At 51.9% G+C, this 22,978-nt stretch overlaps 1 protein-coding gene across 10 annotated transcripts in view; it reads right to left on the bottom strand.

Moving 5' to 3' along the window:
- Positions 1 to 722: 722 nt before the first annotated feature.
- Positions 723 to 22,978, bottom strand: part of Agap1 (ArfGAP with GTPase domain, ankyrin repeat and PH domain 1) — a 488,546-nt gene continuing 466,290 nt past the window's right edge. For all 10 annotated transcript variants that reach the window (XM_003474578.5, XM_003474579.5, XM_013157542.3 and 7 more), the window contains 2 exons: positions 9,041 to 9,296; positions 723 to 7,267 (listed from right to left, as the gene is read on the bottom strand). In XM_003474578.5, the coding sequence (XP_003474626.1) occupies positions 7,064 to 7,267; positions 9,041 to 9,296 (460 nt within the window). In that variant the 3' untranslated portion in view covers positions 723 to 7,063. The remainder of the gene's footprint in view (positions 7,268 to 9,040; positions 9,297 to 22,978) is intronic.

Raw genomic sequence — 22,978 nt, forward strand, 5'->3', positions numbered from 1 at the left:
CCCCTTGTGTGCACTCTGCATACCGAGGGAAGGCTGACAGGTCACAGGAACACCTGCATGTGGTGAGGCCACAGGGCCGTGTGGACTGATGTGAGGTAGCGGGACGGGTGCCAGGACAGGTAAGAAGTGGCACAAGATCACATGGCACCTTGTTAAGTGTGACCAGGGCTCGCCTTCGAGTTTTGCCTTCCTTCTACTTCTTTTGAGGGTAAACTTATAATGTATTTTATTTTACTATTATTATTATTAGTCTCACTATGCAGTTCAGGTTGTTTCTGAGCTCATTTTGCAGCCCAGGCTGGTCTTGAACTTGCAACAATCCTCTTGCCTCAGCCTCCTAAGTGCTAGGATTACAGGCGTGAGCCACCACGCCTGGCTCCTATGATGTATTTTATGCAAGAAAATGACTGTAGTACTCGTGGTAATCCTTGCATGCTTACTGAATTCCTGGGACATCTTCTTTTCTGAGCTGCCTGCTGTGTCCCCGTCATTCACCAGCTGGCTGACCCTCAGGGAGCACCTGGAACTTCTGCACCCAGCTTTTCTGTAGCTGGAGCCCGGTACAGGGCTGGGGCTGGCTGTGGTCTCAAGCACCAGCTGTGTCTCAGGCCCTGCTTGGAGTTCCTGACCCCGTGAACAAAGCGAGGAAGACCCCGATCTCCAGACAAATGAACACCGCCACAAAAACAACATGAAACAAAACCAACAGAGCTCTCGGAAGCGGCATAGACATATTTTCATTTCTTTATTAGAAAGAGGTCTCTACACATAGCCACCTCTCTCCATTACTTTACACAGTTTTCTTTTCCTTTTTTTCCTTTTCCCCTTAGAATACTGTACAGCTGACACAGAAATCCCAAGGCAGGAAAATACAAACTGGCATATTTAATCAAAACAAGGTCATATGAAATAACAAGCAAAGTGAAATGTCTGTCAATGGTTTTAATTACAGTACAAACAATATAAATAAAGCATCATCGAGTCGTTGTGAAACAAAGTTGCTGAATGAGGTAATATAAAAAACCAGAACCAAAACCAAAAACTCAACCAAAATAAACCACCCCATCTCTGGATAAACCCCGGCTGCTCTTCTGTCTTCTATACACGGCTATTTACAGAAACCGGACGGTGTGCTAAAGGGGAGCCCGGACTCCCCTGCTCCCACCCAGAAAGGCGTCTGTCACCCCTGACCTGCTCCCGCAACCATTCTGGGGCTCAGCTCAGGGGCTGTGCAGACAGAACTCAGCCGGGTAAGGCCCGGGAGATCAGGGGTGCCTCCCTCCCCTTCATGACAGGAAGCAGTTTCTGAACCCACCCTTTGCCTCTCTGGTCCCCATTCTGAGGACAAAACTGCTGGGATCCGGAGAGTGAGCTCACATGAGCAGGAAGTGAGCCAGGGTGACCTCCTGGACTGGCCCTAGCTCACAGCACCCTTGGTCCCTTCTCTGTCTTCCTGGCCCAGCAGAGCAGGAAAGACAGGCCTTTTCCCTGGCCCCTTAGCCCCTTTACACTTTGCATGATGGACTGGTCGGTGCAAGGTAGCCCTTCCAGAGAGCCAGGGTCAGCTGCAGCATGAGCTTCCTGTGCCACTGTTCCCAGCAGCTGGTGGGGTATAGGGCTCTGCTCTGCAGGGGAAGATTTCCCAACAATCCCACTGCTTGGTTCCTTTCTTTCACCTGCACCAAGACCAAGGCCATGGAACACCTCAGTTTGGAATTCCAGGTCTGACTGTGTCAGGCGAGTCAATCATATGGCTTGATTTACGACCCACCCCCAGGAGGGGAGGGTCCCCTGCAGACACAGCACGCTAGGCCGAAATAAAAAACAAGCCCTGAGCCGACCTCCCTTCCTCTCTCTCACTCATGTGGGCATCGAGACGCAGGAGCGCTGGGAGCCCACCTCTTGGCGGAGCCAGTTGTGTGGGACCCCAGCCTCATGTGTGAGCACTGTGACAGGCAGGAGCAAACCCAGCCCTGCTACTGGCCCTGCTGAGAGGAGGAGGATTACCCCTTCCGTCACTGTCACTCCTCCAGCTGGGTGGGCGTAGCACTTAAACATTAAAACCCGGGCTTCTAAAAACTCCAGTAGGTAAAGAAAAAGAGTTGCTGGTTGTCTAGGATCCCTTTCTAGAACCCTCCATGGATGACTCTAATTTTCACTGTGACACAGAATGCAAACCCATGTTTGCTGGGAATCCGCTAAGATTTAGAGATGTATTTTCGGACAGTACTTCTTCATTAGAGGGAAGAATATGTGTTTCCCAGCACTAAGGTCCAAGGTGTTATTCTTTTCCCCATGAACTGAGAGATGGGGGCCCAGATGACCTGGCACTTGTTTCTCTGTAGACTCAGGGATGTCACTGTCTCAGGTCCAGCGCTTCCCTCCTGTACGGTGCCTGCAGTGAGAGTAATCCACCTCCCCCGAGACGCTGGGCCCTTCTTCACTCATCTGCTTCACTGCAAGGAATTCCAGGTCTTGGCTGGAAAAACTGCCTAATTTAGACACTTGGTGACAAGGACTTATCCCGAAAGGGCACTACGCAGAGGAGAGTGCAGACTGGAGGGTCAGCAAGGCCAGGAGGGCCACCACACCCAGTATCACAGTTGGGCCAGTGAAGGCACTCAGGAGCCCGGGAGAGACCCACTCCAAGGGTGGTGTGTGGTGGCCGCCTGTAGCCCTGACCGAGCTTCCTGGTGGGGGTGAGACTCTCGAGAACCACCGCAGGCCGCGCCTCTCTGTGACACCAGAAACCAGAATCTACAAGGCAGTGGGAGACAAATTTTGCTCCTCTGAAGGAAAGACGTGCGGCTCTGGAACATTTATACTCAAATTCCTTCCTGACTTGCTTTGCAATTTGTTTGCTTGAAGGCCACAGACACCAGCCAGGAGAGTTCTAGAAGTCTCTGTGACCGTGCGTAAGGGACGGAACAGCACACCAGGGTGGGCAGGAAGAGAGCCCACTGGGAGGCTACAGTTTGCTTTCCTAAAACCTCTGCATCCTGGGTTCTTGAGCCCTGACCCCCGCTCTTTCAGGAGACGCTATGGTGGGCTTGGACTCCCCCAGACAGAGATGTGCGGAGTCTCCTCATTCCCAGAGCAGCCCGAATGATAGGGATGGTGGTCACCCCGGTGAGCCAGGGGCTCAATGTCCTAGTGCACAAGCTCCCTGGGGGAGACAGAGGCAGAGGGGCTGAGACCATACTCAGCCAGTCGGGTATGTGGGTACCTGGCAGGGAAGGAGGAAAAGGGTGGTGATGTGTGTGTGTGTGGCAGCCTCCTGGTGTCCCCTGGTCTCCAGGCAACACTAGCAATTGGTAGGAAAGCAGCTCTCGCCCCCTTCTTTGCCTCTGAAAAGCCAGGGACAGTCTGAGAAGTGAGTGACCTCCAGAAGGGCTCCCACTGACTTTGCTGCTGGCACCCAAGGTCCCAGGAAAGGAAACCTGGGGCTGGGCAGAGAGCAGGCCTAACCAGGAGGGGCTGGCTCATGGCTGTCACCACCTGGCCAGGCAGTGAGGACAGGTGTCAGCTGGGGGTGGGTCCCTGGGTATGTCCTCTGCTCCTGAGCATCTGGCTCCCAGCAGGCCTGAGGCTAGCATTTCCCTGTCTGGTTAGGAACTGACTTCACCGCAAGCTTTGAAGACAAGGAATGCTGCTTGCCCAGCCAGGCTGCTCCCCAAGGAAGCACTGACAGCTCCACGCAGACACAGGTGTGGCCCTAAGGTACAGACAGTACACAGCTGGGAACCCTGGTGTCTGCACTGCGTGGCAGAGGCTGGAACCAAACTTACCTCGCCAATCTGGGCAAAAGCTGGCTACAGGTCTTGCGCATGTGCAGAAGAGTCCCTTTTGGGGGACCACAGGGAAGGGTGATTCGGACTGGGGTTGGAGCTCTGTGGTGGGGCCCTGGGCTCAATCTCCCCACTCCCACAGTGCCTCTTGGTCAGTCTTTCGGGGCCATATAAACATCGAGTAACTTTGCTGGGAGATGCAACACTGCATGGTTTTGGGGCCTGTCACCGCTCACCCTAAAGCCACTGATCCCTGGGACTGTAAGGGTACTGGGCTTGGTGACACCTGTCTGTGCCATTCGGGAGGTCTGCGCCATAGCACTGTTCTTCCTGCAGTGCTTCCCCGGCCAGTAGAGAATCTAGCTACCTCTGTGCCTCTCACTTGCGGTTTGGGAAACAGTAACTAGAAGGGGTGCTGCCTGGACAGGGGGAGATGGACACGTCAGGCAGCTGCATGACTATCCCTGTGTATACGATGCCTGTGTGTCCTCCCGGTCTACTGTTCCTCATCACGGGACTATTTGTATTTTGAACAGAAAAAGGTCTGTGGATTCTGTGGTGGTGGCTTCCCCCATCACCGTCACCTCAAGGAGCAGAACATGGACATGAACCACGAGACCTGACCTCTGTCCCACGCTGCGTGCATCTACAGGAGGCCCTAGGTCCTTGCTCTGCTCAGCGCTGGTGTTAGTGAGCTGTAACCCAGATAGGAGCGTCATGCGCAAAGGACCGGAGTGATGCTGATACAGACACATGGACCACTGCTGGCTCCCTGTACTGCCACTTCTTCTACCGTCTTTCCAGCTCTTGCCAAACCTGGGGCTCAGGAGGGAGAGGTGGCCTCTTGGTGGAAATCAACGTGATGTCACTACACATGGTAGGGAGGGGCCCTAGCCCCTGGGTGGGGTGGATGGGTGGGTGACATCCTGTGCTGGAGGAAAGGAAGGGAAACACCAATCACCGATCTAACTTTCAGAAGGCGAAGTAGAATAAGAAGTCATTTGGGAAAATATTATATTATAAACACATATAATAATATGTACACACTCATATACACCCCAAAGCGAAGCCTCACAAGGAATCCCGTTTCTTTTCAAAAGAAGGCTCCATTATGATAAAGCATTCCTACAGTGGGAATTAACTACAATGAAATAATTTAAGAATTTCATTTATACTCTAGCTGTGTTCTCTACAGAAAGTCTACGGTCAAGGCTATGCAGAGGTGAATGTGTAGGGAAGGATTAGATGCTAATGTGGTCTTCAAAAATAGGCAATGATGGTTTTTTTCTCTCTATTCACATTTAAAATAACTACACAGTGAGAAAAAGCAGAATTAGAAACCCAATGGCAGGGCTATGAAACCGTGGCCGAGGTCCTCAGTCTGGGGCTTCTGCATACTGGTCAGTTCTGCTGAGCTTAAGATGAGAAATCTCCATCCAACACTTACCCACATATAAATTCTGTGTAAAGCTTTATTCTTTCCCCATCTAAATTTTTTTTAAAAAGTGAAAGAAGAGGAAAAGTTCTTATAAAATATAAGGTTCAGTACATAGGAGGAGCAAGGCATCTCTCAGGAGGCTGCCGGTCAAATGTGGCTTCAAGTCCCTGTGCTACGCCAACCCTGGGTCCTCAATTCCCACCATGACAACCTTTCCTCCTCCTCACACCACTACAGGCTCGAGGCCACGCTGCCACTGCCCCTTGTGATCTGATTTTCTCTCTTGGCCCACCTGGCCAGGGTGGCCCTGATGATGGCGGGCCAGGTGTGGCATGTACCAGAGTCGGACTGTGCCTGCCTTCGCACCCATTTCTCAGGTGCCCCTGCAAGGCACCTGTTCTAGGAGTCACAAAAATCACCCCAGCCTGCCCGGGCCCATCACTCTTGGTTAGCAGAAATGTAAATCATGCCTTCGAGAATGAAAATTCACATGCTCCTTCCCCTCTTTCCAAAATGCTTCAATGTCTTTCTTTTTTTTGCCTTTCTCCATTTTAATAAGCAAATTGTACCACCATCTTATTCTGATATGTTCCTCTTTAAAAGCTGTATATCACATTAATGGAAGTGTTTACTGCTGGGAATATTTTCCATGTACAATGATCTGTAACCCTCTTATCTCAACTAGTTGCACATTATTAGTTCACATCCAGTTCAATTTATGAATTAACAGAAGTGCCATTTGTCTTTACAAAAATCAATGCATATTTATGAACTTCTTTTATTCCAATAGATTTTCAGAAGCCTGGCAACGCAGGCTGTGCGGCCCTGGAGTGGCTGGGGCCCAGCACACTCACCTGCACCAACGGGCAGAACATCTTTCTTACATTCAGAAAAAAATAGCCCACTACGTGTTTACTTCCTTTACCAAATGCACTGGAGAAGCTTTACCAGCTGAATCTGCGATTTCCTTCTGAATTTCCAAGTTACATTTATTTATTTTTTTTTCCATTTTGTTTTTGCACCAAGGAGACTGCAGTCAAATAATACTCAGCAACTGATTTCCTCTCTTTGGACTGAAAAATTAAACAGATACTAAATTATGACAGTGAATTTAGAAAGGAGGGCTCCAAGGGCTCGAAAGAACATGTCTGGGATAATATGATGCTTCTAAGAGTATTGCAATCACATCGTGGCAATCACCGGAGCGTGCCGCGTAACTACCTCCTCGGCTAATATGCTTTCTTCTCAGTGATGACTAATCATGTTCTATTAAACAGCGGTAATGCTGGAAGAACTCAACTATACAAGTGTAATGAAGCCAGTATTCTCCCTGGACAGATTAGCTACAACTGATTTGACACATACCATCATAGGGGCTTCAAACCTGACAAACTCTGTGCTTGCTTCTGATTTATGCCGTCAAGCTCCTCGGAGAAGAGATGAAATCCAAGTGCTCCGTTTGGTAGAGGTGAAACGTACTCATGTGCTTAACTGCCAGTTAGGGAGCATCGCCCCTTCTCCTTGTTCCGTGCTCCTCACTCGAGCCCCTCCCCGCCCCGTCCCTGGCCTTCAAGCCCGCTCGGCCTCCAGGCCACCAGGACGGGCCGTGCTGTGTGCTATCATCATCAAACCCCCAGGGCCCGAGGGTCTGTCCTGTGCGCTGTCGCTGGAGTCTGAAAAGGAATCGGTTCCTCGGCCTCCTGGCCTCCTCTTCACCCCTCGGGGAGGTCCGGGTTTGGAGGTTTCATGTGGGGTGAGTAGGCGGCTGGACAGGAGGTGACCACCGGGAAGAGGGAGGGGGATGTGGCAGGACTCACGTGCTGTGACTTCCTGGGTGTCAGATGATGCTGGGCACCCTCCCGCTGCTGTTGTTCCGGTTGTTGTTTTTCCGGGACAGGTTGGGCGTGGCCATGAGCGCAAAGCGCTCGTCCGGGCAGCCGTACTGCAGCAGGACATCCACGCACTCTTGGCTGGACGCCTGCCGGGCGTAGGCCAGCGCCGTGTTCCCGTGCGCGTCTCGGGCCATGACGTCCACCCCGTACTGCAGAAGCGACAGGGGCTTGTCAGTGTCACAGGGTGTGTGTGTCACCGCTGGGAAGGGATGGGCCGTGGGGACTGGGGCGGGGGAGGGGGGCCTGGGTGGGGGACAGCGGCTGTCAAGCGCTGCTGGTCGCTGAGCCTTGAAGGTGCCCTCACCACCCAGAGTCCTGGGTGGTGCGACAGAATCAGGGCATCGATGACTTTGGTTTTTGCTATTTCTATTCTGACTTTCCAGTTAAAAAAATTAACCATCTTTTAAAAAAATCTCAGAGAGAATTCATTTTCATTACAGAAAATAAGTAACATAGGAGGCTGTAAGGGGGAAAAAAATCACCTATAATCTCATCAGAGATAACCTTTGTGGATAACGTAGAATAGTTCCATCTAATGGGTTTCTTTCAATCCAAATGTATAAATGAATAAAAGAGAAGACTGTAAATTTTTCTTTTACTGAATGGACTGTGATCATTTCCTTACATCACTAAAAATTTCTCTAAGAAATGGCTCATAATAGCTGTCTAGTATTCCACAGGATGAACAAAATTCAGCTATTCTATGTTTAATTATTGCACATTTTGCTCAAAAACCGTCTCAAAAGAAACAGTGCTGTGAAGAGAAGCCTCATTTTAATCTTTTGTAGGTTTTCAAAGTGAAGGGAAAATATAAGCCAACACCACGGAACATTATCTTGTGGTTTTTTTTTGGTACCATGAATTGAACTCAGGATCTTGCGATTGCCAGGCAGGTGCTTACGCTGCTGAGCTACATCACTGGCCCCTTTTTGTTTTCCTTTTTGAGAATGAGTCTCATTATGTAGTGCTGGCTGGTCTTGAGCTCACAGCGATCCTCCTGCCTCAGCTTCCTAAGTGCTAGGATCACAGCTGTGTGCCACTATGCCCAGTATCATGGAACATTTTTAAGCTTCTTGCTTTCGAAAAAAGGTAAGTTCACTCCTGCCTCTGCCATTCTGTGTGTCTTTGCACACACTTGTCTGAGTGTAAAGCGTGGCCAATGAAAGACCACCTGAAAGGCCACCCTGAAAAGGACACTGGCCTGCAATTTCTTATGAGTGGAACTGGGTCTCCCAAATTGCTATGCTGATGTCCTCAACCCCAGAAACTTGGAATGTGACTGTCTCTGTCACACTCCAATGGCACTGATGTCCTTATGGGACGTGGAAGCAACAACAAGAAGACACCATGAGGGGACAGTTACCAGCAGCAGGTGCCACTGCTTGCCAAGGGGAGGCCTCGGAGAAAGCAGCCCTGCCCGCCCTGATGACACAGCCAGCTCCAGTGCCTCGGGAGCAAATGTCTGCCAGGCCAAAACTCAGCCTCTGCTGTTACGTGACTGTGGCCCAAGCCAATGGGAGAGTCGTTCCTTAAATAGTACGCAGTCACCCTTGTTACTATCACAGGAAAATGAGGCTGGGTATTTGAGTGACTTTGGGTCAGTATCTGCATCTAATCTAGTTTTCCCAGGGTGCCCACTGCAAAAGGAGATCAGAAGCATGCAGAAACTTCCATTACTTGAGTCTGGACTCCCTATCAGGAACTGTGCCCCATTTAGAGGAGGGCACCAGCAACAGAGTAAGGAGGACAGGGCCCCAGCAGGTCCCGCCCTATGAGGCCCCACCCCCACTGACCACGCCCTACTGGGTCATGCCCCAGCCAATCTCAGGACAGGGTTGCTAGCTCTAACCACCTCCAGCCCCACCCACAGGACACGCCCACTCCTAGGCCCCACCCACTCCCCCACCTCTGCCAGCACCTACCCAGATGAGCAGCTGGGCCAGGACCACGTTGCCCTTGCGGCAGGCCAGGTGCAGTGCTGTGCGACCGTCGCCTTCCCCGCAGGTCTCGTTCACCTCGTCCCGCGAGCCATGTGCCAGCAGCAGGATGACTGTCCTCAGGTCCTCATCGGCTGTGGCACGCAGCAGGTGCTGGCCCAGGGCCAGCTCTGTGCAGGGCAGGGGCGCCAGGAAGAGCTTCTGTTCGTACTTCGCCCGGATCCACCGCTCCTTCTCTTCCCTGCAAGAGTCCCCGGACAGGTGTGGTCACCACTGAGCATGGGAATTCCGACTGCAGCCTTCTGCTGCCAGACCAACAGTCAGGAGGCATGGGAAGAGAAGTGACAGGGCCAGGGTCACCACACAGCACAGGCAAGCTGTCCCCCACCCAACCTTAGGGCATTACCCACGGTTCCCAAAGTGGCACCTGCGTGTCCTGCGTGATTAGGACAGAAGGACCTGGAGCCGGAGTCCAGGGCAGGACAGTAGGTGGCCTCCCCACCTGGGGGGGGGGGCTGTGTGCTCCTGGCTGCCAACTCCTCTGCCACGTGGGGTGGGATGGAATATGTGGTTTCCTTGGGTTGAAGGAAACACCATGGGAGGGAGGGCCATGCGGGAATGGCAGGGGCTCTGGGGGCTAAGCTTGGTGACTGCAGACACTTCTCTAATCTCTTTAGCAGCTTGGGAAAAGGTGGCAGAAGGCCAAAACTTCCTCAGGCAACAAAGAACAGCTGGCTTTTCTGAGGACAGGGGACCCGGGGCCCAGCCTGAGGAACAAGGAGGTAGCCCCCAGGGGACAGAGGACAGGGGAGCTAAAGCAGCCAGGGGAGCTATCTGGCTCTCCTAGGGATCTATGGAGGATCTGGAAAGAGGGCTGGGAAAAAAGAGGAGAGGACAGATGGGACGAGGAGCTGGGGAAAAAGTGGGTTTGGTTTCTCAAAAAGGGAAAAAAAAGTATCCAAAAATAGACACTAAAAACCTGGCAATCTTCCAGATCAGGGATGGCGTACCTTTAGAGACCCAGTGCCCAAACTGTAACTAAAGCCCACTTATTTATTGCAACACTGCAGTTAAACCTGAGTACTGAGGTTGTAGTATAGAAATAACAACCGTTCCCCAGCGACTCGGCTGGTGTGTGCTGACTGACTGGCTGGTGTGTGCTGACTGGTGTGTGCTGACTGTGCGTGCCTATGGTGGCAAGCATACCAGCACCGCCGGGGGGAGCAGGGGAGCAGGGGAGGGCCTGCCCATGTAAAAAGAACAATGTGAGATTGTACAAGTGGCTCTTGAAATTTTACAAGTAGCCTGGGGTGTGTTCCGTGAGGCTGCCTGCGACCTTTATGATGAGGGTGATGAGGAAAAGCCCAACATGTGTGGAGAGGCTGTAATTACAGGAGCTTCAGCCAGACACTGATTCACAAGTGGCCTCTCCGAAAACCCAGAACCCCCTCTGGGGGGACAATCAGGGCGCACAGCTCCCAGCTACTTGAAGAGCACTTAGGCCTTCTGCCTCAGTCTAGAAAGGAAACTCATTACCCGTGACATTTCTGCTTCCGAAGTACAGAGACCAGGCCTTGTTTACGCCTTTTCCTAGTGTTTACACTGTGCCCAGGGATCCAGTGTCGGGTGAGCCCTAATCTGTTTCTAAATACTTAGGCAAACAGAACCTTCCAGGGGTAAATCTGGATTAGTTTTGCTTCACTTCCTGGTCCATGGGAGTGACCCCACAGTGACCCCGGCACTGTTCATTCAGGGATTTCCAGGGCAAACACTCTGCTGTGGCTGAGGGCTGAGCAGCTGTGCGGCAGCCACAAATGCATCCTACACTCCGCTCCACTTGGGCAGAAACATGGGCACACAGTGTGGCAGCATCCAGGAAGCCCCACTAAGGAGAAAGGCAAAAAAAACCCTGGTGGCTCGGAGAGCCTTGAAGAAAACCTATTTATAGCATGTTAGATGTTTGTTGGTGCATTTCATAAATCACAAAGGAGAGAGCAAAACATGAATTCAGTGAGAAAGGATAATGGTGCAGGCTGTGATTTCCCAGTTCCAATTTGCTAACTCTCATTTTTTGGGGGAGGGGGTAGATATTAAAATCAGGCTGTCTTATTCTGCTCCGATTGATTTTAATAGTCATTGCCAAATCATCCAGAGATAAAGCAGAGAACTTAACGCAGGGACTCCAGTCCTAACTGCAGTTACTACATTTTCTTCTTAATAAAGCCAGTGTGAAGCCCTGGCTCTGAACCCACTGCTCTGGTCTCTTCGCTAGAAACTGTGCGTGACTCTGTCCTCAAATGCAGTTACCCCATAGGACGCTCACTGGAATTTAGGGCCGTGCGTGCACAGGGAACCAACTGTTCTTTGCTTTTAAAATTATCAGCACTGTTTTGGACACAGAATGCAGGTGGGTCCAGGTTTCGTAGGGCTGAAAACCGTACGAAGCTTTTGGGAGCCATCTTTGAAAGGAAGGTTCTAGAGTTGCACCCCTGAAATTAGGAAGAAGACCCGAAAAGAAGGTGGGATGGAAGGGCAGGGGGATTTTGGTGTGGACAAGGAAACCCGACTCATGCACAGCAGTCCGAGATGCTGGCAGGAAGTGGAACAAAGGCTGTGTCTCAGCAGGCTTCTCTGCAGAGCTCGCCTCGGCTGGCCCCATGTCCAGAAAGACCTTCATTTTCCACCTGGACGACCCCCAGATCTGCTCGGTGAGTGGCTGTCACTGCTGAACAGAGTGAACACACGCTTCCCTGGAACCTCGTGTGCTTTCCCACTACGGCAGCCTGCGGTATTTCATAGGTTCTCATCACCACGAGGTCGCCAGAAAGCTAAGGGAGGCCACTGGCCTCATGTCTGCATCAGAGGTTGACTCTTGAGCAATCCAGCGAGTATGCAGACCAGGCCTAGCAGGAGCAGTAGGGCTTGGGGGTGCTGAGTACCCCATTCCCACTCAAGCACTTACTCTTGTCAGAAGCCACAGTCCACTGGGGCTACTGTTCACTCCAATAGTAAGGGCTCACTCTGAGCTCTCTGCCTTTTCTTAGGTGGCCAAAAGGAGGGAACAGAAATCTCCCTGTGTTGTAGGCATAGGAGGCTGTGGTTTCCAACTTTACAGGGGATTGCGGTTTCAGCACCACAAAATTGTGGTGCATGGTTTTGCCTTTCCCATAACTTCAAGATGGGTCAAAGACCCTTCTTTCCTCATCTGTAAAATGAGCCGAGAGACATCTGCCCCAGGCAGGGCTTTTTTGGGATCTGAGGTCACATATCTGGACCATGTGCTGGCCACTTTGTGAACAAGTATTGGCACTCTGATGAGACAAAAATCTACTTCTACTCCCTCTGTACCATTGTCAGACACACAGCTGGGTGGTGTGTGTCCCCAAGGTGCAGAAGTACCTGCTGGGTGTGGGGCATCCCAGGTCTCAGCTGGGTCAGTGTGCAGAGGGGGCTCCTTCTGTTCAGGGGTCTTCACAAGCCGCCTGGTGACCTATCAGCCTTCCTGAGGATACAGAGGGCCTGGAGACCCTGGGACCCAGGTTGTGGCCAGCTGTCACAGTTGTTGGGGCCAGGATGGTTTGCTCTTTCCACAGCCTTGAGATCTAGTTTCTTGGATATTATGGTCTGACTTGGGCTCCTCCTCCTGGACTCTACTGAAGCCTTAATCCCCAGGGGGACTAGCTTTGGAAAGAGTGTCTGCAGGAAGATCATTATGATCAAACAGGGATGAATTCTGGGGTTACTTTTCCTATTGCTGAGACAAAATACCCAACACGTAAAGTTAAAGGAGGAAAGGTTTATTTGGCTCACAGTGTGTGGAGGTTTCAGTTCATACTTAGCTGGCTCCAAGGCAGGGTGGCACATGGCAGGTGAGCAACCATTCATGGTGGGCAGAAGGTAGCAAAGGCAACAAGGGACCTTAACAGCCTCTCCTTTTATCTTATTCAGGTGATTTAGAGCAGGTGGCATTCACACCCTTAATCCTAGTGCCCTCAATCCTAGTACTGCACCACGAATCAGTTCCAGTGTCACACACTCTAGATCTGGCCATCTCATTCTGAGTTACCTATGACCGAATAAGGTTTTAGGGGGACATCTAGGCACAAGCTGTAATATTGCCCCAGGGCCCCAAAGACTCATGCATATCCTTTTGTGCAACAGGCATTGTGTGAGTCCACAGGTTGCAGTTTTTAGAGAAGCATATCCAGGGAAGGCAAATCCATGTCCAGAATGCATGTTTATGCCAGTGAGGACAAAGCACAGTCCCTTCCAGGATGGAAGTGGCCCAGAATAATCAACCACCAGGTTGGTCACGCCGGGGAATGGTGCCATGTTGGTCTCTGCAACTGGCATACTGGGCATTCAGCAGTGGCTGTAGCCAGATCAACCTTGGTGAGTGGGAGCCCATGCTGCTGAGCCCATACAAAACCTCCCTCCGGACCACCAAGGCCACTCTGTTCATGGGCCCATTGGGCAGTGACAGGTGGCTGAAGAAGGAGGTTGATCACTATTTACAGAATAAGTCATTTTATTCACTTGGCTATTAAAGTCCTGGTGTGCTCAGGTCACTTTTTGGTGGGTATTAGTTAGCATAGGAAACAAATAACTTTACATACTTTGCCCATATGGAGAGGTCTACCACATATTTCTTCCCCAAATATCTTTGTCACTGATTTTCTAGCTATGTTCCTTTTCAGTTCCTGATCATCTGGCCAGACCACTGGCCACAGCCCATGAGTTCTGCTCACTGTGATGACTTTCCTTTACGCTGTCCTTCAGGGATGTCCCAGAAAGGGGCCTATATGTAATGCTGCAGCTGTCCACTTGCAGGTGGTGCCTGTATAACATGCAGAGCTATTCATAAACCAGGCCCTAGCCTTCTCTTCCTCTGACAGCTGATCACATGTACACCCCACGAGGCCATAGGTACATGCTGGGAAACAGAAGGCAACATAGCAGGGGTAGCAGCCTTAGAATCTGACCAACTTCCTCATGTAATTTACTTGTACCTATTGGAGGTGCTCTGGCTCAATCACATACATACCATTTTCATTTAATGATAGACTAGTGCTGTGTACATCCAATCTTATGACTTGGCGGGTCAGATTATACCTAGATCATGAAGGCAGCTCAGGTTGCAAGGTGACCTGGTGTCCCATAGTCAAGCGTTCAGTTTCCATTAAGGCCCAGTAGGAGGCCAGGAGCTGTTTTTCTGCAGATGATGGCAGAGCCTTGCTCCAGAAACCTAAAGGCCTATGTTGCAATTCACCAATGGGGATGCCAGAGACTCCAAACAGCACCTCTGCCTCACACTGCCTCTTCAAGTACCACTGAATCTGCTGGATCATATGGCCTCAGGGGCAGAGCAGCCTGCATAGCAACCTGGACCTGTTCTGAGCTCCACTCAAAACCAGCAGCTTTCTGAGTCACTTGGTAATTGGGCTGGAGTAAGACACCAAGGAGAGGAATGTGTTGCCTCCAGAATCTAAATAGGCCCACTACATATTGTGCCTCTTTTTTAGTTGTAGGGGGAGCCAGATGCAACAATTTATCTTTTACCTTAGAAGGATAGCTACAGTGCCCCACTCCTGGTACCAAATTCTGTTTTTGTTTTTTCTTTTTTTGTCTTTTTGAGACAAGGTCTCACTATGCAGTTCAGGTTGGACTTGGGCTTACTCTATAGCTCAGGCTGGTCTTGAAATTGCAACAGTCCTCCTGCCTCAGCCCTCTGGAGTGCTGAGATTACAGGAATGTGCCACCAGGCTCAGCTCCCAGATTCTGTCTTAAGTTATTTTTCTCTCACTGCTGAGATCAAATCCCTGACACACAGTTAAAAGGGGAAAGGTTTATCTAGCTCTCAGTTTGTAGAAATTTCAGTTCATAATTGGTTGGCTCCAGGGCAGGGTAGCTTTGCAAAGAACAGTTCAAGGGAGGCAGAAGACAGCAAAACCAACAAGGGGCCTCAGAATCCTTCTGCTGCATTTATCTTATTCAGGCTACTCAGGGCAGGCGGCACTCACACCCTTAATCCTAGTGCCTTTGATTCTAGCACTGCACCATGACTCAATTCCAGTATCACACACTCTAGAACCAGCTACCTCGTTCTGAGTCACCAATAAGTAAGGCTTTGGGGAACATCTATGTACAAGTCGAAAGAGACCCTAATCCACTAGGGCAGCATCCACAAGAGAGGAAGTGATACCAGTCCTCTTTCTCCCCATGTGTGGAGAAGGAGGGTGAGCCCAGGACTCAGTGAGAAGGCACCACTGCAAGCCAGGAAGAGCCACCTTGCCAGAAAGCAAGCTGCTCGAGGCATGATCAAGACACAGTCTCTAGAAACAGGAGAGGCAAAGGCACTTCATGGTATGTCCCTGTAGCCTATACCTCCATTCCCTATTGCTGTCACTGCAGTCAAGACGTGTAGGGAGGGCGTGGTGACAGTGGTTTGTTTACTGTAAGAATATTCTGTCGAACACCATCGTCCTAGAACACCTTGATCCAGAGGTACAAATACTCCAGTTGTGATTCTGATATCCCCCTGTTCACTTCTGGGACGCCAGGCTGGCTTGGCTGCACCTTTCACGTTCCCCAAGGAAGGCCAGTTCAAGAGCAGTGAGCTGGCAGTAGATCACCTCGCCTTGTTCCAATGCCCCGGAGGACCACTGCTCACAGCCTCTGTTAGCTAATGAGCTAAAAAATGAATTATTGGTACAGCCGCCGTCAGCAGAGAGGAGGGGCCGGCTCCTCATCAGATCTCAGTGCTGACACACCTTTACATAAATCAGCCATGGGAGAGCAGGGGGAGGGGCAGTGGCCCAGCAGAGGACACTGACCCCGACCTCAGTAGCAAAGAGAAGACACTTTCAAAGTAGTCAATGTAGACATCTTGTCTTCCTGCCTTGAACAACGTCCCCTTGTGGATGGTCCTCTGCCTCTCTCAGGGCCAGGGCCAGGGCCAGGAGCACTTTGGGTGTCTTGGGATCTGGACAACGACATGGACATGGACACTGGACATGGACGCTCTGTCTCTGCCATCTGATGGGCTATGCCACCCCTGGCTTCCTTGAGAAGTGGGGGCTTGGCCCAGCACCCCATGCCCACACCAAAGAGGATTCCCTTGACTACAGCCCACCTGAGACTGCTGGCCAGGTGCAAGCAAAAACAGAGGGTGAGGACAGACAGTAACTGGCCTCAAGGGTTGGCCTGATGACCCCAGAGCCTTGGGGGATCCCCTGGACATGTCACATGCTATACCAAACAAGCCACACACCAATTACGAAATGAACTCTACATGAGTTGTGACCAGACTTTGAGAGACTCTGGTACCAAGGAAGGGCTCATGGAATTAGAGAGAGGTCAACCTTGTTCCAAGTTTGACAAGGGGGAAAAGGGTGGAGAGCCTAGAATTGACGGATTTCCTCTCCTCGCACACACAGCGTCCTGAGCACCCCAACAGGGCAGGGAACACAGGAAGCTGGGCTCCCAGGCTGGTCTGACCTTCACGTTTGGTGCTAGGTCTGGAAGCCAGGGCTTACATGGGCTAAGGACACAGTCTCCTGCCAAGCCACCCCTAGTGCCTGGCCTGGCCTGAGAGAAGGGCTGGAGACAGAAAGGCAACTGAAAGCCCACATGAGTGGAAGCTCCCTTTTGGGAAGAGGTGGGTGCCAGGTCCCCTTCTGCTTGCCTGCCTCATGGCAGCTCTGCTCCTGGCCTGTCTGGTGCCATACCAGTGGTATCAGGTAGAAACCAGGTGTTGCCACGTGCAGTACAGCTCCCTAGCAGCGACAAAGCCGAGGGTGGCATTCCAAGTCCCCAGCAGAGAAGGGACAGATGTGAGCATTTATGCCTGTGAAGAAAGTGTGCAAGGTCGGGATGGTGGGGAGAGCTTTCTTCCAGTTCTGTTCTGAGCACCCCAGGGTGGATTGGTCACCACATGCAGGCTGTGTGGCGCCCATCCTAGGTCATAGAACCCGGCTCTTGCATGAGATCCCTGAGCCCCGCATGGGAAGACCTGGGCAGGCACTCTCACTGCAGGGCTCAGGGAAGGCAGCAGGGTAAGACTAGCTATGTGACAACACTGCAGTCTGCCACAAGGACAATACAGTGACCAACGACAGAGATTTGTCTGTCATCAGGTAACTGAGAGTCACAGGAAGAAACTGCCCAGGAAGCTGGGACTGGCTCTTATGCAGCAGAAATACTGTATCTGGCACCTTTTCTGTCCTTGGATGTCTGCTGCTTCTGAAGTGTGATGCTCACATTGTTTGTGTCCCCTCGAAGCACCGCTGAAATCTGAACCCTCAAGATGAGGATGTTAAGAGGTAGGGCCACGCCAGGCATGTGGTGTATGTCTGTAATTCCAGGGTTTGGGAGGCTGAGGCAGGAGACTTTCAGGAGACTGGGGCCAGCTAGGACTATAAAACAAGGCTGAGTTTCAAAACAATGACACCACCAAGCCACCTACCTCCCAAAAGATAGGCCGGAAGTGGTGATGTCACAAGGCAGATGGAGCCTCATGAAAGAGGTCTTTCCTAAAGGTAAAGGTGCCACTGGGGGCGCCATCTATGAAGCAGAGGCTGAGCCCTCACCAGACATGGAATCTGTGAGTCTCTTGTGCTTGGATTTGTTGGGCTCCAGAGCCCTGGCCGACCCCCTGGGCTCCTGCTCCTGTTTCTGGTGAGGCAGGTGCCAGGCAATGGGCTGAGTCTTTCCCACAATCACCTGGTTTAGTTCTGACCACGTATGAGGAGATGGAGGCTGTCAGGGCCTCGATTTAGAGGAGAAAGTGAGGCAGGCAGAGGCAGAGGGGACCGCCCAGGACTGATTGTCACTACTGAGTGGCTGAGCCTATGGCTCTGCCCCAACTCTTCCTCAGGACTCTGCTGCCCCCTGAATTTGGAGACTCACTGGCAACTGTCAGACTCCCACCTTCACACTGTCCCATCCACCTCTGCACTGAGCCATGGCAACACTCAGTCTTGTCTCTGTCCTCGGCTTTGTCGCTGCTAGGGAGCTGTACTGCACGTGGCAACACCTGGTTTCTACCTGATATCACTGGGTTAGGTGTCCATTGCTTCAGAGAGGGAAGCCATGGCTGGGCTACCCCAAGGAGTAACCATACGCAGCACAGAGACATCTAAATATAAATTAGTTTAAGAAATCCAGCTCCTTTATCTCATACATTGCAATGTTCAGTTGTCACACGAGGGTGGTGGCTGTTACCCCGAGCAATACAGACCTAGATTTCTGGTCCCAGCAGATCTAGAATAATGGTAACATGGCCAGTCTAAAACATGTCTGGCTCTGAGTTCCCAGAACACGGTCACCACAGCAAATCCACAAAGTCGACATTGCTGCCCAACGAGAAGGCACCACCAACGCCACCCATGCAGAATGGCTCACGGGAAGCTCTAGAATACTGGGTTGCTGCAGACCCCCAGCCAGTCCATCACCATGGTCTAGAACCTTGCTAGGATGGTAAATCTAGAGCTCGACCCCACTACAGGCCCAGGCTGCTCCTATCGCTGGCTCCTCTGCAGCAGGTGGGGAACATTCCTGTGGCTGTAGACCTAGGCCCTCCTGCCTCTCCTACTTCCTTACCAACATTATTGTTAGAAGAGCTGTAAGTTACTACGTGAGTTGTGATAACTTATTGAATAATTAAGAGAATGGAAAGAAAGGAAATGATAGGCAGGGGGAAGGGTCAAGGAGAAAGGTGTCTAGGGACCTGAATGCCGTGGTATGACCTGAGCATCAGTGAGTCCTCAGAGTGACAAAGACCTCTGGGGACACCTGAGCAGGGAGCAGGTAGCAGGGAGGAGGGGTCATGGTGGGACATGGGCCACTCTTGCAGAAAGGCTGACCCAGTGCCCTGTCCTCTCTCTGCCCCTCATGCATTTGAGAGCTGCAGAGACACAGTTGCTGTTAATGGCCATCAGCAGTGTTTTGGGTCTGGCAGGGACGGCTCAGCACACTGCCAAGAGGTAATGAGGTTAATGGGTTGGATTCCCAGAAACGGGTTTTTAACAAATAACCACAAAGCTTCTGACTGGTTTTCTACACTGTCTTGCATCCCATCTAGGAGAGGAGGAGTGAGGCGCAGCCGCAGGGGCGGTGGCCATGGTCTTGGAGTGGTGCAGCGAGCTGTCCCTCAGACTCACCACCTCCACCCGCAAGGCTTTGCAAACACCTCTCTGAAGTCGGGAGCACCGACAGCCTCCCCTAAAGTGACATGTGCATACGCGTGTGTGTGCGTGGGCGCATGCCTGTTGCTCTTCATGTGTTCCTTTGGAACCATCCTCTCTCCCCCTAGGGTACAGGGGGGTTTGCCAGCATCAATCTCAGAGGAGATTCGGGGGTGAAGCCGGGACAGGGGAGCCTTGCCTTGGGGTTGGGGGCAGCAATGGAGGAGACGCAGGATCCTGAACCGGTGATGGAGCTGGGGAAGGACGGAGGAAGAAGCAAGAAGAAAGGGGCTAGCAGCAAGGAATTCCAAAGTGCTTCCTGCCGCCAACCAAACAGGAACTGGGAGGGAGGCATGGAAGAGGGGGCCGAAACAATATCTTAGGGAAAGGGGGGCTCCCTCCCTGCAGGGGAAGCCCCGGCCTTCCGCAGGCTGACCCCTCCTCGCACGCATGCCTTCTCCTGGAGCCTCGTTGCTAGGGGGTCAGCCCGCAGGGCCAGGGCCGGCCAACAAAGAGCGATGGATATTTATTCCTTAATTACTGAAAGCTTTTAGGAAACTGGCCACTGTAAATCCCGCACGCAGAGAGCAGGCGGCAACGGACGAGGATTTATGCTCACGGGGCAAAGACAAAATAAATATCCCGCCTGACTTTGGATCGATATTATGAGTGTTTTTGCCGACCTGCAGGGTGTTTTATGACCGTGGAGAACAGAACAGGATCATTATTAATTAAATAAAGTCAACTATATTAGGCTTATTACTTGTGCGAGCCCAGTTAAAGATGTTGGGCTGCAGTGTGGGGTCAGACAGCCCCGAGGGTGAGGACCACATGTGTGAGTGGTCCCAGTCCACCTGGTTTCTGAGACACTGTATTGCCCTGAGAAGCCCAGCCCCCGATCTGGCTGAGCTGTCGCTGTCAGCGGTCAGCAGGCCTCAGTCTAGCCCTGTGCTTGTCCAGGGTCAGGGTGAGACTTGGGTCCTAGTGGCCTCACTGCCTTTGGCACCAGTAGGCACCTGACACCTTGCCTGTCAGGGACCTTACCCAGAGGAGGAGAACACTCTTGGCAAAGGTGACAGGTGACAATGTAAATACTTCACTCTCCATTTCAAATTGGAGGTGACTGTACCCAGGCAGGCACAAAAGAGGTGGCAGGTCAGGAGTGAGGGAACAAAGACCAGCTCATCCCCAAAGCTATTTGGTATCCATACAGTGCCCAGGGTTCATCCAGCACTGGAGACAGAGAGGGACAGACCTGCAGAGGTTGGGCATGTCCTGACCCTTTCCTGAGTCTCAACTTTCCTTCTAGGGGGAGAGGGTGACCCCAAGATTGCTGCAGGAGAGACCAGGGGTGGGTTCTGTCAGGGGGTCGAGATGGCAGAGGTGCTGGCTGCCCACTAGGACAGGAGAGCTGTGGCCAGCAAGAGGCCTGAGGTGTTGGTCAGGGGTTGCCCAGCCTCCTCCTCCCTCAGCTGTGTTTATTCCCCGCACTAGAGACTGAACCCCGGAACTTCACATGGTGCTACATTCCCAGCTCTTTATTTCAAACTGCCAAATTGCCCAGACTGGGCTGAACATGTGATTTTCCTGCCTCAGCCTCCCAGAGTGCTGTGGTCATACGTGGGAGCTGCCATGCTCAGTGCTGCCTGGGCCTCTGTAAAGCAGTGCCTGGACAGCGCTTTTGGCTTTGACAAGAAAAATTGCAAAAAAAATCTGCCACTCATCTGTAGCCACCTGTGCCCAGTACGCCCTCAAAGCCAGCAATAGTCAGGGGGCCCTGGGATCCCCCCACGCTGGATCCTAGTCGGCAAGCCAGAGCTTGGCTGGTCACTCTGGCCAGTAGCACCTTGACAAAGGGAGGCAGCGTAAGCATCCCATGATGAGGACACGAAGGTAGAGACCCTTTGCAGCCTCCTCTCCTGCACCTGTGAGGAGGTAGCCAGAGGCAGGGACCCTGGATCCCGAGGTTTCAAAAGTGCCAGAATACACCCTGCTGCATAAGCCACCTGCAGAATACACAAACTTGCATAAGGTTACTAGTTTGTGACAGCAGCCAGAAGTGACCTTTGTCCTCCCCAATGTCCTTGGTCACCTGCCCCGATCCATCTTTCAACCCTTCTGACTGCCACAGCAAAACTGAAGCATGTGCCTGTACATGTGTGCATGTGTGCGTGTGTGCATGTGCATGTGGGTGCCCTCTGCTTAATGCTAGAAGCAGGTATGAGGGTGTTTTTACTTCTCAGTTCACAGGAACTGACAACAGACTTGGTGTGACGGTGGCCTTGATGGGTGACACTCTGCTGGCCTGGGCATGGACGGGCAGACGTCTCTCCATGTCCTCAGGTAACTGCTGTGGTTTCCTCCCTGAGCTGCACTCGTGTCCCCTGATAGCAAAGCCACAGCTCCCATGAGACATAGCCGAGTGGCTGTGGTGAGCTCTGAGGAGAGGGTAGGGACAGGGTGAGAGCTGCCTGTCCCCAAGAGCCCTGTGCTGGCCTCCGAGGGCACACCACCTGAGTCTGATTTGATAAGTGGCCGAAGTAGTGTGGCTTTTGACCCTGGACCTGACCCTCACTGCTCTGTCCTGCGTTTAAAGCAAAATGGTTTCCTCACATCCTCTGTGCATGTTCCCTGGGTGCCTGACACTGTTCCCCCTGCGCCTCCTCAGGATGGATTGACCCACCATGCTCCCTTCTCAGAGCCAGGCATGGAGTCGGGGTGCAAATCCCTGTGCTTGCCCAGGAAGGGGCACCACTGAGTGGTAGCGTTTCTGGATTCAATGGAACAGTTTGAACCTGTGAACCCCAGGAATCTGTGCCAGAAGTGAGCCCGAAGCTCTGGTGGGGGCTGTTCTGGACCTTGGTGGCCTCCTGGCTGGCCCAGCACCGAGGCCCCAGCAGAGCAAATTAAGTTCACCCCAGTCTCAGTCCACAGATCGCCCTGAAACAGGTCCTGCCATGACCATAGCAGGGAAGAGGCACAGCCCTCCCTCACTGTTGGGGCCCTCATAAACCGCACACCAGCCCCACCACACGTACACCGGTGCCCCACACAGACGTGGGAAAACCCGAGGCCCTCTCCACAGGGAAAGCCAGGGACAGTGTATGGTGACCACCAAGCGGCATGCACAGCTGGGGGCTTCACTACGCAGCCCTCAAATGCAGCCCTGCAGAGGTCACAGACGCTCACACATCTGGAAGAGCCCAGAAAGTGCCCCGCAAAGTGTGGTGGGAAAAATTGTCCACTGGCTCTAAGAACGTGACAAAAGCCTGTTTGGTACTGGAAAATAAAAGAAAATGTTCTTAATGTATTTTTTCCCATCTGGGAATGGAAAGAGATGAGAAAGGTCCTAACTTCCAGAGAAAGCAAGCATAAGGAAAGAGGATTTTTTTCTATTCAATTGACATAGGTCTTGCTGTATAACCAAGGCTGGCCTTGAACTTGCAGTGATCCTCCTGCCTTGGCCTCTTGAGTAGTGAGGTTGAAGAGGCATACCACCATGCCCAGCTAAGAAAGATTTTATTTTACTTTTTTGCGGGGGTACCAGGGATTGAACTCATGACCTTGCATTTGCCATGCAGGCACTTGTGCCGCTGAGTTAAGTCCCCAGCCCCACAGAAAGATTTTAAGACAAAAGGCCTGAAGAATGTGCAAATGAGAAGATATGCATTTCACTTGCCGTGGTGATGAACACCTATAATCCTGGCACTTGGAAGGCTGAGGCAAGATTGCTGTTTGA

The sequence above is a fragment of the Cavia porcellus genome, unplaced genomic scaffold (genome assembly GCF_034190915.1).
Source record: "Cavia porcellus strain 051 isolate PalLab524CR breed Dunkin Hartley unplaced genomic scaffold, mCavPor4.1 scaffold_26, whole genome shotgun sequence".
In the NCBI taxonomy this organism is placed as follows: domain Eukaryota; kingdom Metazoa; phylum Chordata; class Mammalia; order Rodentia; family Caviidae; genus Cavia; species Cavia porcellus.